Source organism: Scleropages formosus, chromosome 11 (assembly GCF_900964775.1).
Source record: "Scleropages formosus chromosome 11, fSclFor1.1, whole genome shotgun sequence".
NCBI lineage: Eukaryota > Metazoa > Chordata > Actinopteri > Osteoglossiformes > Osteoglossidae > Scleropages > Scleropages formosus.
This window is the reverse complement of record NC_041816.1, coordinates 3,640,875-3,656,838: the sequence shown is the minus strand read 5'-3', so window position 1 is coordinate 3,656,838 and position 15,964 is coordinate 3,640,875. Positions and strand designations below refer to the sequence as shown.

At 48.5% G+C, this 15,964-nt stretch overlaps 1 protein-coding gene across 7 annotated transcripts in view; it reads right to left on the bottom strand.

The window, feature by feature from the left end:
* Window positions 1–15,964, bottom strand: part of LOC108934708 (transcription factor SOX-6-like) — a 158,269-nt gene that overhangs the window by 25,911 nt on the left and 116,394 nt on the right. For 5 of the 7 annotated variants that reach the window (XM_018752755.2, XM_018752756.2, XM_018752758.2 and 2 more), the window contains 2 exons: window positions 8,031–8,154; window positions 4,034–4,113 (listed from right to left, as the gene is read on the bottom strand). In XM_018752755.2, the coding sequence (XP_018608271.2) occupies window positions 4,034–4,113; window positions 8,031–8,154 (204 nt within the window). The remainder of the gene's footprint in view (window positions 1–4,033; window positions 4,114–8,030; window positions 8,155–15,964) is intronic. The other 2 variants (XM_018752760.2, XM_018752761.2) reach the window with 1 other exon arrangement.

The window sequence follows — 15,964 nt, the reverse complement described above, 5'->3', positions numbered from 1 at the left end:
GCTGTCGGCACACACGCCCATCTGTCCACTTCATTATTTACTGTAAATGATCCTAATATTGGCGAGCGCGCCGCGTTCCCCTTGTACGCTAAAGTCGAAACCCGCAGCTTCCCCTTGTCCTTCCCAGCGATAGCAACATCTGCTTGCCTCGGCTCATCTGCTCGAGCCTCAAGAGTCAAACCGCCACGCTTGCCGGTAAAAATGGAATCCCCGAGCGGCCCACACATCTGGGGCCAACAACAAAGAAGAACACACAAAAAAAATAATAATCTTTTGCATGCAAAACCAATAATGACAGTCTCAGTCTGCAGGCTTTCCGGCATTAAATCTGCACCATCACTTGTTGCTATTTATTTAATTCTCTCTGCTGCATGACTTGGCCTCTCGCAGAAAGCGACGGCTTGTGTGCTGCTCCGCGGGGCATATCTGCGTCACTTTCACTTGTTTACCCCGGCTGAAGCTAAAGGGGCTTTTACCGTGAGCTGGACAGTAATTGCGGTATAGTCACCACTCAGGCAATTTCACATTCAATAATTTACAGTTTAGGGTTGTGGCAGGGATGAAAATTAAGAAGGAGGAGGTAAAAGAACAGGGAGGTTTCGATGAGAGTCGAGAAGCAGCCACCGGGCCTAGATGTGTTTTTCACTCTGCAAGCACTGGCCGGGGGGGGGGTGTGAGGGGAGACACAGATGTTCTGTGTTATCCGATGAGCTTTACTTTAAAACTGCTTAAACAAAAAAATTCGGCTTCCGATGATTAAAAACAGGCCTATCGAGGGCTGTGCTGATGCTTTGTTTAGAGCTCCGTCATTATACGAGCAAACAATAGATTAGTAAGGTTGAAGCTCACAGACGTGGTTTTCTGTTATGCAAATAATACGTAAAATGCCAATCCGAGGCAAACGGGCGATTCTTGTGCGCGCACACAGAATTCTTCTCCAGACGGAGAAAAAATACCTTCGTCTCTGCACAAATTAGTCTAAGTAATTAGCATTGACCTCGGTGATTCGTGAACGTGTTCCGAACACGATGTGCGAGCCACGGCGCGTGACACGCTTTTGCTGGTTAGGCAGGGAGACGTGAACTTTGGATGGGTCTAATCGCTTTTTCCTCCACACCTGATGGAGAGAGGCGTTGTGCTGGCGACGCAGTCAAAGCGGTTTTCGCCCTGCGGACTGGGAGCAATTTGCCGGGGAACGCCGGGGCGGAATTGCAGCACCGGGCGGGGGTGCCCGCTGACAGCCGACACCGAGGACCACTAGGGCCCGGTATTGAGAGGCAAATTACACGGCGGCTCAGAGACGGCACCCACTGGCTCTATTTTAAGCCATCGGAGCAAAACCTTTTGTCGCTTTCTTTGTCTCGAGGGAGTGAATCGACAGAAGACCAAAGGTGAAAACTGTTAACGTGTCCCGCCGGCACCGACTCTGGCCTCGTTCTTGGCGCCTGAGCTCAGCAGTGACAGCATATTACTGCTAATGTGCTCCAGTGTACTGGAGATTAATACGCCCAATTAGAGGGTTATTAACAGATTCAGTTAAAATTGTTGCCATGGCAGGACAGTACGGAGGAGAAGACGAGGGACCACAGAACCCCAGCAACGCTGACTCTCTGATCACTTATAAGGCATCGCTCACTGAACATCTCAGACAGACTGGCAAGCTGGTTGAAAACCTAAAACCAAAGCTTTTGCATGGTATTTTGTGCATCACACAAAAACAGTCCCCAGGGTTCAAGGAGGTTCAACCATGCTTTGTCATGCTTGGCTTGGCACTGCTCTCTCTTCACCATCACATAAAGACAACTTCTGTCACGGGAAATCAAACGCTTCAAACTGAATCTTCGCTGCTGCTTTGGAGCTTGAAGTCCTTCCGCTGACTTCATGTGTGACAGTCAAATGCTTTATTAACCTGTAGACATTTGCAGACTTAAAGGTGACAGGGACATATATTCCACCACGTAGAAAAATCAGTAATTCGCAGTTATTCTTTTCGCAGACGCTTTTCTCCAAAGTGATGTACAGCAGAGTAAACAAAAGTACGTTTCGCCAACAGACGAAGAGCTGCACGGGGGTGCATACGCATGTGAACGCATACATGATAGCAGCTGATGTTGGAGTAATTTGCAAAGCTGTTAAAACTAGTGCGAAACATGGGTTTTGAAGACCCTTCTTAAAAATTGGAAAGTTGGCTTGAAGGATTCAGAGGTTCTGAGGCAGTGAGGGAGCTCATTCCACCATAGAATTGGTGGGCTTTCAGTTTTAGAGCCTCTTGAGCGAGACCACAGGGGAGCGGAGGTGGAGAAGCGTTCTTGCTGGAGTGTACCGACAGACTAAGTACTATATAATAATTATACTATATGGTATTATAATAATACAGGCAGTAATGATTCTGTATGATTAGTATACTGTATAACAGTCTGTATTACTATTACCTTTCCTTTCTAATTGTCACCGAATGCCACAATATTCATCTATCGCATCACCGGTCAAGCTAAGATCAACTGACCCTAGTTGTGCTGAGAAGGACGTGGTTCTATTATACTAGAGATTTAAATTAGATCACAAGAGCAAAATACACTATTCACTGTAATAACGGACCTTTTGTACATCCTTAAAACAGAAGTCAGGTCATGTAAGTGATCTTCCTAATTGGCATCTGCCCGCCATCCACCACCACAAAAATAGAGCCCCTGACCCCCATGGGGGACCTACACATTGCTCCCGTTGCTTGTTCACTCGCGCCAACGCTTCCACGGGCGGGTGTATCACCGCTCTTCCCACGACCGCCTGACGGAGACCTCGGCCTCAACTGCGGGAGACGCCGGGACCTGCCAGCACTCATTAATGCTGAAGGACACATCGCACCAGAGTGTCGGTGAGAAGAAAAAGGTACGAGCCGCTTCACGTTTCGCTTAACTCCGCCCCTCCCCTTTCCCGACACAATGATCTGTTGTGCAACAGTTTCAGCCATCAGTGAGTTTAATGTCTAATTGCTATCAACAGCTTATTAGTGCCACTGACAAAACAACCTGAGTTCTTCACCCTCTCTGCCTCTCCCCCTCCCCCTCGCTCGCTCCCTTCCTTCCTCTTTTGTTTCAAAGGAGGGAGCGCCGAGGATCCGAGGCACGCATTTGGGATTCTTCTTCAAGTAGTTTCAGAAAACCTTAAATATTTATGATTACACAGTTTCAAAAGACACCATCCATCTTCCTACTTCACAGGGCTGCCAGGCTGCTTTGATAACTTCCCAAGCAGGCAGGCAGGAGTAATAACATTAGCGTAATTGTACAGAGGCCTTGGCTTCCCATGCCCATTCTGTGTATTTGTTATGTAAATACGACGCAACGAAAGTAGCTGGGGAATACATATTGCCAATTTAAAAACAAAAGCTGTACGCCGTCTTTCGTAGGGCTTTATAATAGCCATAATTATGATGATAATGACATGGGGGGAGTACACACAGATAATTATCTTTATTAGGCATTACCACTAGAAGTTACCCTGCGACAGCAGCTCGCAAGTCCTACCACTCGTCGGGAACGGTGCTAAGAGCCACGAATTCAGTGCTTGTTTGCACAAAATAGACCCTACATTAAAGCCAACAGCTCTTCTCTAGGTCCGTCTCCTCTCTTCTTACACACCGGTGCGCACAGTCTCACTTAGATGGATATATGCAAACCATTTTGGCGACTAATTATATCCCGAAGTAAAACAGCACTCAGTAAGCATAACAACGTAACACAATTCTGAGCGGCAAACCTCGATTCTAAGATGTAAAACCGCTGTGATTAACATTTGACAGGGGATTGTTACATTAAACCGAAGGAGATTAAGGAATTAGTATGGCAGTCGCCGTGATTCAACCCACGCTACAGCAGGCAGGTAGGATTCCTTTCAGAGGTGGGGAGGATTGCATATATAAGGAGCCGGATTGCTTGCAAAGGCACCCTTTAGTTAGCATACAGCTGGTGAGCCGTCTCCAAGGCCAGGGGGACTGGCAGTCGTCCCAATGGCTCTTTGCTGCTGCACATACCTGGAGCTGGAGCGGGTTGAGTCCAGAGGCGGCAGCGGCTGCCATCGTCGACGGAATGAACTGCACGGGGTAGTTGTCACCTGTCGGAAGGGGGGGTGGGAAGGAAAAACAAAAAACAAAGCGTGCAGGTTGAGACAATGAGCAGCCCCACGGCATCTAGGCGAGTGCCGACATGGCCCACGGGGCCAGTCTCCCGTGACCCACGTATCTAGGCCCGTGGGTGAGCCAGAGAGCGGGGGTGCATTATGGAGCTTGTCACACCAGTTCAATGGGATTCTGCAAGCAGGTTTCCATTTGCTACGGGGAAGTGTTCTTTCTCTCGAGCGTTTAACACAACCTGGGACACATCCTGCTACTGCTCCCAGAGGTACCAGATTAAAGACTTCCGTCAGGCCTGCCTCAAGGAAAGGGTCACACCTTGAAAGCTTCTCGTAATCCTTTTTCCTCCTTGACGCCTATGACATGTAACAATTTTGAAATCTTTTATCACAGTGCAATTATTGCTGATGCAAAGCAGACAATGTACAACCTTTTCTTCCGTGCTTCTGAAGCGATCATGGTTTTAGTTAGAGCATACAAGGAAAATACACTTTGGGATGAGGGTTAGGGCTATAGGACAGGAGCCAACAGCCTCATCCTGAAGGCTATTTGATGGCTCTGAAAGCTAAGTTTTGAGGGCATGGTGGCGGGTTTGACCGGGTCCTGCTCTCCTGTGGGTCTGGGGTTCCAGTCCTGCTTAGGGTGCCCCGTGATGGACTGGCATCCCGCCCTGGGTGTGTCCCCTTCCCCTCCAGCCTTACGCCCTGTGTTGCCGGGTTAGGCTCCGACCCCACTCGGGACAAGTGGTTTCAGACTGTGTGTGTGTGTGGGTGGAAGTTAAGCTTTGTTAAAAAGGCCACACTGTGGTTCTCCTTTTCACTCACACTTGTTTAAAGAACCCAAGGATTAGCACATATCCTTATCCTACATTGCATGGGCCACCAGCAATGCATTTTCTGCATTTACTGTATTTTCCCATTCGATAGAGTCCACATACTGGACCTGAGACAACCCAAGAACAAATCACCAGCATGGGGAAGCACATGAAATCCAACCTGGGCTCCTGCATCCTCCTAAACATCACAGGCTCAGAAGTTCTGCTCATCCACTTTCCATACCTTGTCATTTACAATTCTAGTGCTTCATGCCAAAAAATTATACAGGCTTGTCTAAGATACAGCTAAACTAGAAGCACCGGAGAAAGATTTACTGGACATCGAGGAAAAAGCTAAATGTTAGTTGGAAGAGTGTTTGGCTCATAACCCGACAAGGTGGTGCTCCTGCAAAGTAATGTAGCACAGACACTTAGAAAGGAGTGTGGGTAGCAATTACTTCAGCAGGAAGTACAAGGTCTTGTGGCCTCCTTGTCAGTGGGGGGGCTGCAAAGCAAAAAGCAACAATTTGCACCCCGGAGGTTCATATCATTTGGTCGAATTTGTCAAGAGTATGGTCCTGGCACTCATACTGTCCGGACAAAATAGATGGTTTAGGGAAGTCATCCCATGAGAGTGGTTCAGCACTGACTTTTCTGGAGGAGTGGACACTGGGGAGAGGGTAAACAGTAGGTTTACTGGTCAGGAGTAATCCTGAAGCCATCGTGATCGTACAGAGGTGGCTTCAAAGGACAAGAGGTCAGAGGTGATATGTCACCACCACACCGTTCTCAAACTGTCCAAGATGCTCAACCTTCACCGATTACTCTTTCCCCAAAATTATTTTTCAGTCGTTCAGTGGATCTCCGAAGCAACTTACAATGTCAGTTCTGTACAGTAAGCTACTTATAATTAATAATTCATTTATACAGCTGGGTCATGTTTGAATCTGGCACAAGTAACCTACTCAAGGGTAATTCAGCAAGAGCATGTATTTGAACCTGACTTGTTCAAGCGAAACGTGGCAGCTCTAACCACCACCCTACTTACAGCACTTGCCCTGCCCTACCTTGCCTTGCCCTGCCCTGCTCTGCCCTGCTCTGCCCTACCTTGCTCTGCCCTGCCCTGCCCTACCCTGCCCTATCCTACCCTACAATCACACATCTCACATATAACACGTAGCCTTCAATCCAGGCTACCTATGTGGGAGACTCCATAGCAGCCCTGTTGTCTATACTGAAACATTTCTCCTGTCAAATGTTCAAGGAGTCCGACTGACAGAGGATTTACCTCCGGTGCCTTATTCTGGGTTTTCATGCTGCAGAAGTTCCAAAGCAACTGAATCTTCTTGGCACCGCTTGGCCCTCAAATTAATTTATTAGCTTCGCCGCCACACCGTCTAATGCTATGACAGGTCATTGCTTTCTCTATGGTTTCCATCTGGGGTTTTGCGAAGTGTTACTGACAGCCTGACATGTGAACAGAAATCAGGGCTCTCCTCCTCTACACGCGTCTGACATAAATACCTCTCGCTCTGATGGTAGTCTGTTCCACATCTTGTTGTATGAAGTCCTCCTCGTCGTGCCCTGACGGACTATCGATGCGAAAGAACACACTGTGTGGCCACGTTGCGGTTAACACACAAAGTCAGGGCACAGCAGGAAATGATGGAGGGGAAGTTTGCTTCTCATTGCCAACGAGCGCCGCAGGGCAGGAATCTGCTGTAATTTTTAATTACAGAAAACTACACGCGACACCTCTAATTCTCTCCAACAATACGGAGAACAGCGCGGAGGCTCAGGCAGGCCGGCCTGGCAGAGACTCAATCGACATGTTATAGCACTTATAGCATATTCGCTCCCCCCCCCCCCCGTACACATTTTGTTTTGGGATTCGGAATGCTTGCGTGAGCAGCTGTCGTTTATGTGGAGAGATTGACGGCGTGCCGGGACAGGACAGGCAAGCGGTGGTGGGGTGGCTGCGGGGGTGGTGTAACGATGCTGCCTCGGGGTTCCCAAAGCCTCCTGGGGAGATCCAGCCAGGATCAGGATCTGAGCATAGCCAGGCCAGAGTGATCCCCCCCTTAACTTCTTCCCCTTCCAGCAACCTGGGACAAACCTGTACTCACAGGCATGGGTACAATGAGGACTGACTGCGAGACGGCTTATTACTGCTACTAAAAGAGCAGTACGTTTCAGTAAAATGTGTTTATTTCACAGTTGTAACAGTGTTAAGCTACTAAGCTTGGTTTATACAGATGGGTAATTTTTACTGTATCAGTTTAGGGTACGTGCCTTGCTCAAGGGCACTACCTGGGTTCTAATCACCGCACCACCTTCTAAAAGGCCTGCTCACTTAAAACATTACGGTGATTAAATACACATAATACACAAAGCATATTACAATGATATTGCAAGAAGACAGCAGTAAACTTGTTTATTTTCCAGAAATGCAGTCATGCAGCAAGTGTTAAGCATTCAAGTGACATTCAAGTTTTATTAAACCAGTCCTCATGTTTTGTTTGTATGCCAAACATTTACAATTATTTGCTCATTTACACAGCTGGGTAATTTTTAACATATCACTTCAGGGTAAGAACCTTGAGCAAGAGGTTCAGAGGAACTACAGAGGGACCAAGTAATTGAACTCAAGTGCTCCTGATTCCAAGGCAATGCCCTTGACCAGTACAGTGCCTACTGGCTTTAGCACATTTCTGAATGTGACCGTAGACAAGTTGGCACATGTACTACATGCTATGTAGATGTTAGTTTTAATATATTCCATTGACCATTACATGTGCAAACTGCCTAAAGTTCAACAGACCACCAGCCTGGCTCTGCTGAGGTGCGCAAAGGGAGCACACTGTTACCTGGGATGTTTCAAAGGGAGTTTCAGACTGAGAAGTCATGGTTGTGAAAGAAAGGTGGTGCGAGGTGATGGGACAATGGTGTTGTGCAGGGAACCAGGCCTCAGATAAATGGGTGATGTATGCAAAGGTGATATTAACTTAGTTTGGGTAAGAATTTCTAATAATCGGCTGTGTATCAATGGTAATACAGTGCAAAGCGGACATTGCTTTGCCCTACCTGGCTTGTAGGTGATTCCAGGGGGGAAGAGGAAGCCTTGCTGGGCTGCAGCAGCCGCTGCCAGAGTGCGCTGGTCGTGTGGAAAGACAGGGATCATGAGGGGAGGCATGTGACCCTGGACCTGCTGATGCAAAGAGAGCGGAGATCAGACAGCAGCCAAATGCAGGCCGACGGGCGTGTCGTCAGCACCGGGGGAGATTCGCGCGCACGCTCCCACAAGCCCCGCCCCTACCACCTGATCCGCACCAATCTCAGATTATCACATCAAAGGGCTCATCCCGTGCGCTAGCCTTTTGCACCCCGAGCCCAGTCACCATCTGTGGATGTCTGCCAAGGGCAGCTTACGGTGTTCGTAGATCACCGAAAAAGCAGAGCCCCTGTCAACTCTGGCGTCCTGGATGACTCCACCTCCAAGAAAGGAACTGGAGGAGATGTTCCCCAGAACTATCAATCACCAGGACTAACGGTGTGCAGCTACAAATATTGGGTCTAACACAACTACATGTCATCAAAAATGTCGGGGAATGGAAACCAGACGAAGCCCGTTACAGTTACTCATCCAACCTAATCTAGTGCATTGTCCATGTTTCTTATCGAGAACCGAAGGGAGTAATATGAATAAAGGGGAGCTGAATAATTGCTGCACTCCTGACATCTAACTGATCAACAGTGCAAGATTCCTCACAAAGCACACATTAATATCAGACTGATGGGCAGCAGCCTTGACAACGGTAGCTGACACTGATGAGCAGCAGGTGGCATGATGGTTAGAGCCATGGCTTTTGGACTCACAGTGCTGAGGTTCAAACCTTACCTCCTGCTATAGTACTCTTGAGCAAGTTGGCAGATGTAAAATTGTTCCAATAAATGCTACACAGCACTATAAATGGGTAAATTACAGTAAGTATCCTGTTGCTGTTAGCTCCCTTGGAGAAAAGCATCAGCTAAATGAATACATGTAAACGGTCGTAGCGCGCACTGGTTGATATTACGGCCAACAAAACCTTCAAGGACTATGAAGGAGGGAAATATTAAAAAAGAAGGAAAAATGAGGAAGAAAGTAAGGAAAAAAGATTTGAGAGAAATTTAATGCAACTAAGACAATTCCAGAATTGATGAGAATTTCATAATCATGTGGTTCACCATTATAATAGTTTAAAGCGCATTATGATAATTGACACAGTGCAGTTGGCGTTTACCCTTCTTTTCGTACGCATCAGAGTCAAAAGTACCCAAAGCCTACAGACACCAAAATCCAGGCCTAATGGCCACTCATGAAACCGAAGGCTAATTTGTGGAGTTGCTGTAGGTATGTAGCGACCGTCAAGGACACTCTTCCCCAGGACAAACATGTTGAGGAAAATCGAGATAGGACTGCGTATCCATGACCTGTGTGAGCCTGGAGGGAGGCAAATGCCCATAACGTTGACTGACAGATAAAGACCGATTTGGAAATCGTACTTCCGTTTAATATTTTCTGAAGATCATTCATAAAAGACAATAAAAACCTGGCAGGCTGTTGATTTACAGCATCTGTTTCCAGCAGAGTGCAGCTGGAAGGAGCCCAGAGGACCCCCTGTCCGCCCGAGATATTTCATTTTAACTTCCGCTGCCACGCCATGCAGACGGTGCGTCATATATTAGCCCTCAAACCGTCTGTACGATCCCCGTCTGGCGCTATTAACCTTCACTGCCGCACTGGTCCTCCGTTACCGAAAGCATCAACTCTGAGAATGTGTGGAAGTAGGAGGGTGCTGTGAGGGCATCGGAGAGCACGCAGACTCGCACACATGTCAGGAGCTGATCCCAGGTTCTGACCAGCTGTCATCACCGACTCAGTGCCCCTTCCCGAAGGGGTCTGCCACCACCACAGGCTTCCGCGACGCTTAATCCACCCTCGCCCACGGCTACGCTGCCTGAATGAAAGGGTTAATAAAGGTCAGCGCAGGAAATAAACACTATACAGGACACTCCTTCGTTCAGACTCCTTGAAAAAAAAGAGGCTGCGGTAAAATGGAGTCTGGGTGCAATTACTGGCGCAGCACTGGGGCATGAAATCAACCGACTCGGAGTCGCTGTTTCGCTGCCCATTACAGCTGAGGTAGGCCAGCTTATAATATCCACCTCTTGGACACAGCATCCTCAGCGCACACCCTAATCCCTCTGTGCATACAGCCCTGGGGCAGCTCTACTGACCGCCCGAGAGCTCCAGCTTCCGGGGGAACGTACAGGTTGCATTCGGGTCTCTTATTAAAGACACGAAGGCACGTGTGACCGTTGCTGAAACGCTGTGGGAATCCATGAATCGCAATAAAGTGCGTTCAGGCACATCTCCCCATCCCGACATCAGCTGTGCTCGAGCGTTTCTCAGCACCTGCTGTAAACGTCTCTCCTAATAACTTCCAGCGTGCAGAATGTTGTACCGTTGCAATACCGCGCTCTCGGAAAGCCGTCAGACTCCTTTGGCAAGAGATTGATAATAAGGTTGTTTTCATTAACCTCCGCAGTCCAAAGTACATACCAAGCAGCGTGTTTAATAATAATTTAATAACTTCCCTGGGGGGGGTAAAAAAATAAATAAATAAATCACTGGATTCAAACAAAAAGGATATAATTTTCACGTGTGACAGGCTACCGAATATTCAGGGGGAAAACGATAAAATTTAGCAAGAAAAGGGGAAAGACTGATGCGTGTGGTAAGAAGAATAGCGCTCACACTGTATGCTTGAGATCTGCTGTAATGAACCCTGCTCATTAAAGTTTAATCGGCAGCGCTAATGTCAGTGAACGGAGGAGAATCAAATGTGAGCGAGCTTCAAAGCGCTAACTAATAGCCGGAGTTAGCTTCCTGTGCCCTCCGTAAAGCGATCGTGGAGGTGTGACTCTGCGGCGCAGCGATCATCAGCTGTATGTCCGCTGTATCAACAGGGGGCTCAGGGGAGGGCGAACCGCCGATCCGGAAGAATCGGGGGTCCGATCCCGGACGAAATGCAAACCCGCCCTCTCCATCGCCGCGCTTTTCGCCGCCTGGCGGCCCACGGGCCCGCTCGACCTGGAAAGGGTTAGCTAGCCACCAGTTCATCTGCCAACCGGCCGGGTGCCCAGAATATTTTAATTGCCAGGATGATCTTCAGGAGCCGGAGGAGAGAGAGCAGGAAAAAACATAAAGCGGAGCAGATGTGAACGATGCGGTCCCTCCTCACCCGCCCGCTCCGCTTGGCGTAAACACGGCGCATTGTTGCGCCGGCTCCTCTACCCTTTTGTCTTAGGGGCTCCGAGCGTGGGGAGTGCCATTTCTCGCCATCTGCCCCCGAGCTTCATTAAAGATACATGAATGGGCTAACTGGCCCGCTAACGTATGAGGAACAGGTGCTATTGTTTGTCCCCCAAGACCGGCGGTAAGGGCCGCGCGCGGAATGCCGGAGGAGGAGCATCTGCAGCAATCAGTCAAAGTGAAAGTTGGCAGGGACCTCGCTGTCCGCCATCCATCCAGAGCGGCACAAGGGCCGACCGCTCGACCTGCAGCCCGCCAGCTGCCCTCTCACCTCCACCTTTAAATACATCATCGTACAGATGACCTGATGCAGTTTGCACTCTTCGCCAGACAAAGTGCTGCAAGCTGCTCCTTTCTCATGATCAGAAACATAAGGTGTGCGCTGGGGTTTCGAGGCGGTTCCCATTACAATGGTTACAGCACAGTAAATATACAAAGGCTGATTCATTTATAGGGGGGTGCGGTAGCTCAGCGGGTTTCGCCGGGTCCTGCTTTCCGGTGGGTCTGGGATTTGAGTCCCGCTTGGGGTGCCTTGCGACAGACTGGCGTCCCATCCTGGGTGTGTCCCCTCCCCCTCCGGCCTTACGCCCCGTGTTGCCGGGTTAGGCTCCGGTTTGCCGCATCCCCGTATGGGACGGGCGATTTCAGATGATGTGTGTGTGTATGTGTGATTAATTTACTAGTCATTTAGCGTCAATAACTGCTTGTCTAATGCAGGGTCGGGGTGGCCCGGACTCTATTCGGGAAGGATAGCATACAAGGCTGGATACACACTGGACAGGTTGCCAGTCCAGCACAGGGGGATCACACACACTGATTCTCTGACACACACACCACGGGAAATTTAGAGTCACCAGTTCACCCGAAACATGTGTCCTTGGACTGTGGGAGGAAACCAGAGCAGCCAAAGGAAACCCATATGAACATGGGGAGAATATGCAAAGTACCTATCTCAACATAACATATTTTTCTTATTTAAGTCACCTATAAGAAATTAGACTCCTTAACAGGTCATAGCAGTGGACAATGCCAGGGTCACGTTGACTGGACTGTACTGACAGCACAAACCTATCTTTATATTTAGCCATACAGAATGACCTGCCTGCTGTAGTCTCTGACCCCCCCCACACACACACACACCTGTCAGTTAGACACACAGGCAAGCCACCCATAGAGTGATGTAAATGGAGACGTACAGCTCATTACTGCGTTCATGCAGGCCCCTGTCAGTGGCCATGGAGCTTGCTGTCGTTTACTTCCTTTCCAAGGGCCCCGAAAGGCCCTAGGCCTCCCTTCTTCTTCTATCCGTTGTGGGAAAATTGAGTTTGATCCACGGTCTCCTTTCAGGATCTATCGTTTCGATTTGGGACGACCTACGGGAGCTGTTTAAGCATGTCCAAATGCCTTCAACGCTGAGCAGATAAGAAGGAAGGCAAGATGGAAGAGAAACGGTCTGCCTGTCTCCCACCCTGAGAGATGGACAGGGACTTTTAGGGGTTGAACCACACACAAAGAGTTGCAGGTAAAATATTTAATTAACCCTATTATGTTTCTAAGCGGGTGCGGTGGCGCAGCAGGTTTGGCCAGGATCTGCTCTCTGGTGTGTCTGGGGTCCGAATCCCGCTTGGGGTGTCCTTTGATGGACTGGTGTCCCGTCCTGGGTGTGTCCCTCCCCCTCCGGCCTTACGCCCTGCGTTGCCGGGTTAGGCTCCAGCTCCCCGCAACCCCGTACGGGACAAGCGGTTCAGAAAGTGTGTGTGTGTGTGTGTGTGTATTATGTTTTCCCTTCTTAACGGGCCTAACTTGGAAAATTAGGTAGGGGACTTAAGTGGTGGTCAAATTACCATTATTAATAATCATATTCATTATTCCTTATGCATTTATGGACCCAATTTGTTGCATTTAAGAATCATTAAAACAGCAAATGAAGAAGGCAGGCACTAAAATGAACGCAGTAGCATATTTTTATACTTTTGACAATAATTATTGTACAGCACCCACCTATTTCAATTTTACAATAGTCTACAGAGGTCCTAGGAGGAGACTAGTTTATAATGCAGGCTTAGCCAAAGCTACTGGTTAATATCACCATCACATAGGCGAACCAGTAAAAACTGACAGGCAAAAAGAACTGCTGTATAAAGCTGAAGGGTTATCATTTTCATATGCTGCCATATCACATTTTTCCGATGTAGTAACCCATTCTCCAGAGGCGCTGAATTATCCAGTTTCAGTGGGTTCTATAAATAGATGTGATATTCTGATTTTTGTTCTCAAGAGGATTTCACACACACACACACACACACACACACACACACACACACACACACTGCCTGAAACCACTTGTTCCAACAAGGGATGCAGTGAACCAGACCATAACCCAGCAACACAGAGCGCAAGGCTGGAGGGGGAGGGGACACACCCAGGACGGGACGCCAGTCCATCACAGGGCACCCCAAGCGGGACTCGAACCCCAGAGCCACCGGAGAGCAGCACCCAGGCAAACCCACTGCGCCCCCTAAAAGGATTTCTTTAATCCCAAAATCAATACATTCCAATATATCAATATACAAAAAGGAAAAGAATAATAAAAGACCATTTAAATGTTCATTTAGCATCACAGCGTTAACACAGACACAGCTACCTCATTTCCAAGCAACGCAGTGGGCGCGTCCACCTCCACGTGTGGCCGAGGAGCCGGACGAGAGCGCGTCCTTCCAGCACCGTGAGCAGGGATAGCGCTCGCATTGCACTTCATGTGCTGCAGCGACTCAATTCAAACAGCAGCTGGAGAAAACCATCTTAAGGGGAGCCTCTTTGAGGGGGGGAAGGATCTATAACAGCTGGCAACACTCAACACGTACGTATAGCAAATACCCCAGCACCATCCACCACATACCACACACTAGGGCCTTTTGGCTCCGAAAATGAGAATCAGCGGTAAATGCACCGAATGGAACGGCTTCTGGGCCTCCGGCCCGCTTTGCTATGGGGGGGAGGGGGGCAGCTCATGGAATGGCAGCCCCGAGAGTCCCTGGACAGACAATATTCCTACATCACCTGCCATTTATCCGTTAACCACAAGGTTGCCCGTAAGTCATTGTATCCATATTTTCTATGCATCTAGTGGGTCTGTATGAGGGCCGTCGTGGTCCCTGCAGATGTACACTAGTAAGTCTTTCTTCGTGTGGCACTGCATTGCTGAACGTGGTATTCTGAGTTCCGCTGCTTGTTTTCATGCTGATTTGCAGGGCAAACGTTTGACACAATTTGCAACTGCTGCATTTGCTCTTGTGACAGGTCAACTCATTCAAGGACCATCATTGACACTTCCAGAGGGAAAAGCTTGTTTCTACCATCCGAAAAGAAATGGTTTTGCAAATCTTATCTGGATTTCAAACACAATTTGTTGCGCTGCCTGTCCGGTATTTCGCCTCTTATGAACCCAAACTAAGTGCTCCTGAGTCAACTACTCACAAGTGTAATTATTCAATTTCACAACAGCATAACTCTACAGATTTCTCAAAACTTTGGCTGCATTTCAATGCAGCAATGATCATTGTTGCATCGCTGTATATTTTGTTATTTCTGCATTTTCAATTAATTGTGATTGATTATAATAAGAGGTACAGTGACTTATGGGCCACACTGTACAGTAGGGGCTGCAGGCAGCATATCGGTTAAAGCGACTGACTTCCTTGCACATGTACGACAAAGGGTTGAATCCCACCTAAGGCTGTAACACCCGCGAATAAGGCATTAACCCTGAATTGCTCCAGGTATAAAATTGCCCAGCTCTATGAATGGGTAAATAATTTTAAGTATCTTAAAGCTGGTGGGTTGCTTTGGGAAAAGTGTCAGCTGAATAAATTAAAATATAATACACGCCTCAGTGTGCAGATGCATAGATGTTTTCAGTGCTAATCATATCGGCTGACTTCCGTACGTGCTGCAAGAAATTCTGCTGCAAACCATCTTTGGTCCCAGATGAAAATCAGAGCTGGGAATCAAAACAGCCAAGCCAGATTAAGACCCCGGGGCTTTCCCCCTGAGGAGACCCAGGATAAAGGTGAGCCCTCTCTGCTCTTCTACTAAGCGTCCACCATTCTTCATGCTCTGGGATGGAGGGAAACACATGGGGAGTTCATTGCCCTCAGAATAGCAGTTCGCCCCACAAAGGGTCTTTGTTTGGCCGTGGCTTTGACCGAGACGGCCCTCCCCTCCGAGTCGGTGCCTCCAGCCCTCCCCCCGTAGCCAAATACCTCTAGGGCTTATTGGCTTCAGGAAACGCCTGCTTTAACTGACAGGTGAGAGATTAACATCTGCAGCCCGGGAACACGATCTCCATTATGTTGGATAGGTGTTTGCGCAAGGACCCCGGCGAGCATGTCATTTGTAAATGCCGTACCTAAGACCTTCGACTAAAGGGACTATGCGGAGGAGACAGATGCGGCACAGGCCTATTTGTCCTGCTGGTTTTCCGAGGCGTGGTGCTTGGAATCGGACGTACCAGTGAGTTTACTCCATCTGGAGAAATAGCTGGTAGATGGCTTCTTGTTCCACTAATTTCTTGCACAGTAAAACCACGTTTCTTGGAAGACAGCCATTGACACGAGTCTATATTAGATCTCTGCCAGTTAGAGGGATAGTTGCCCCCTTC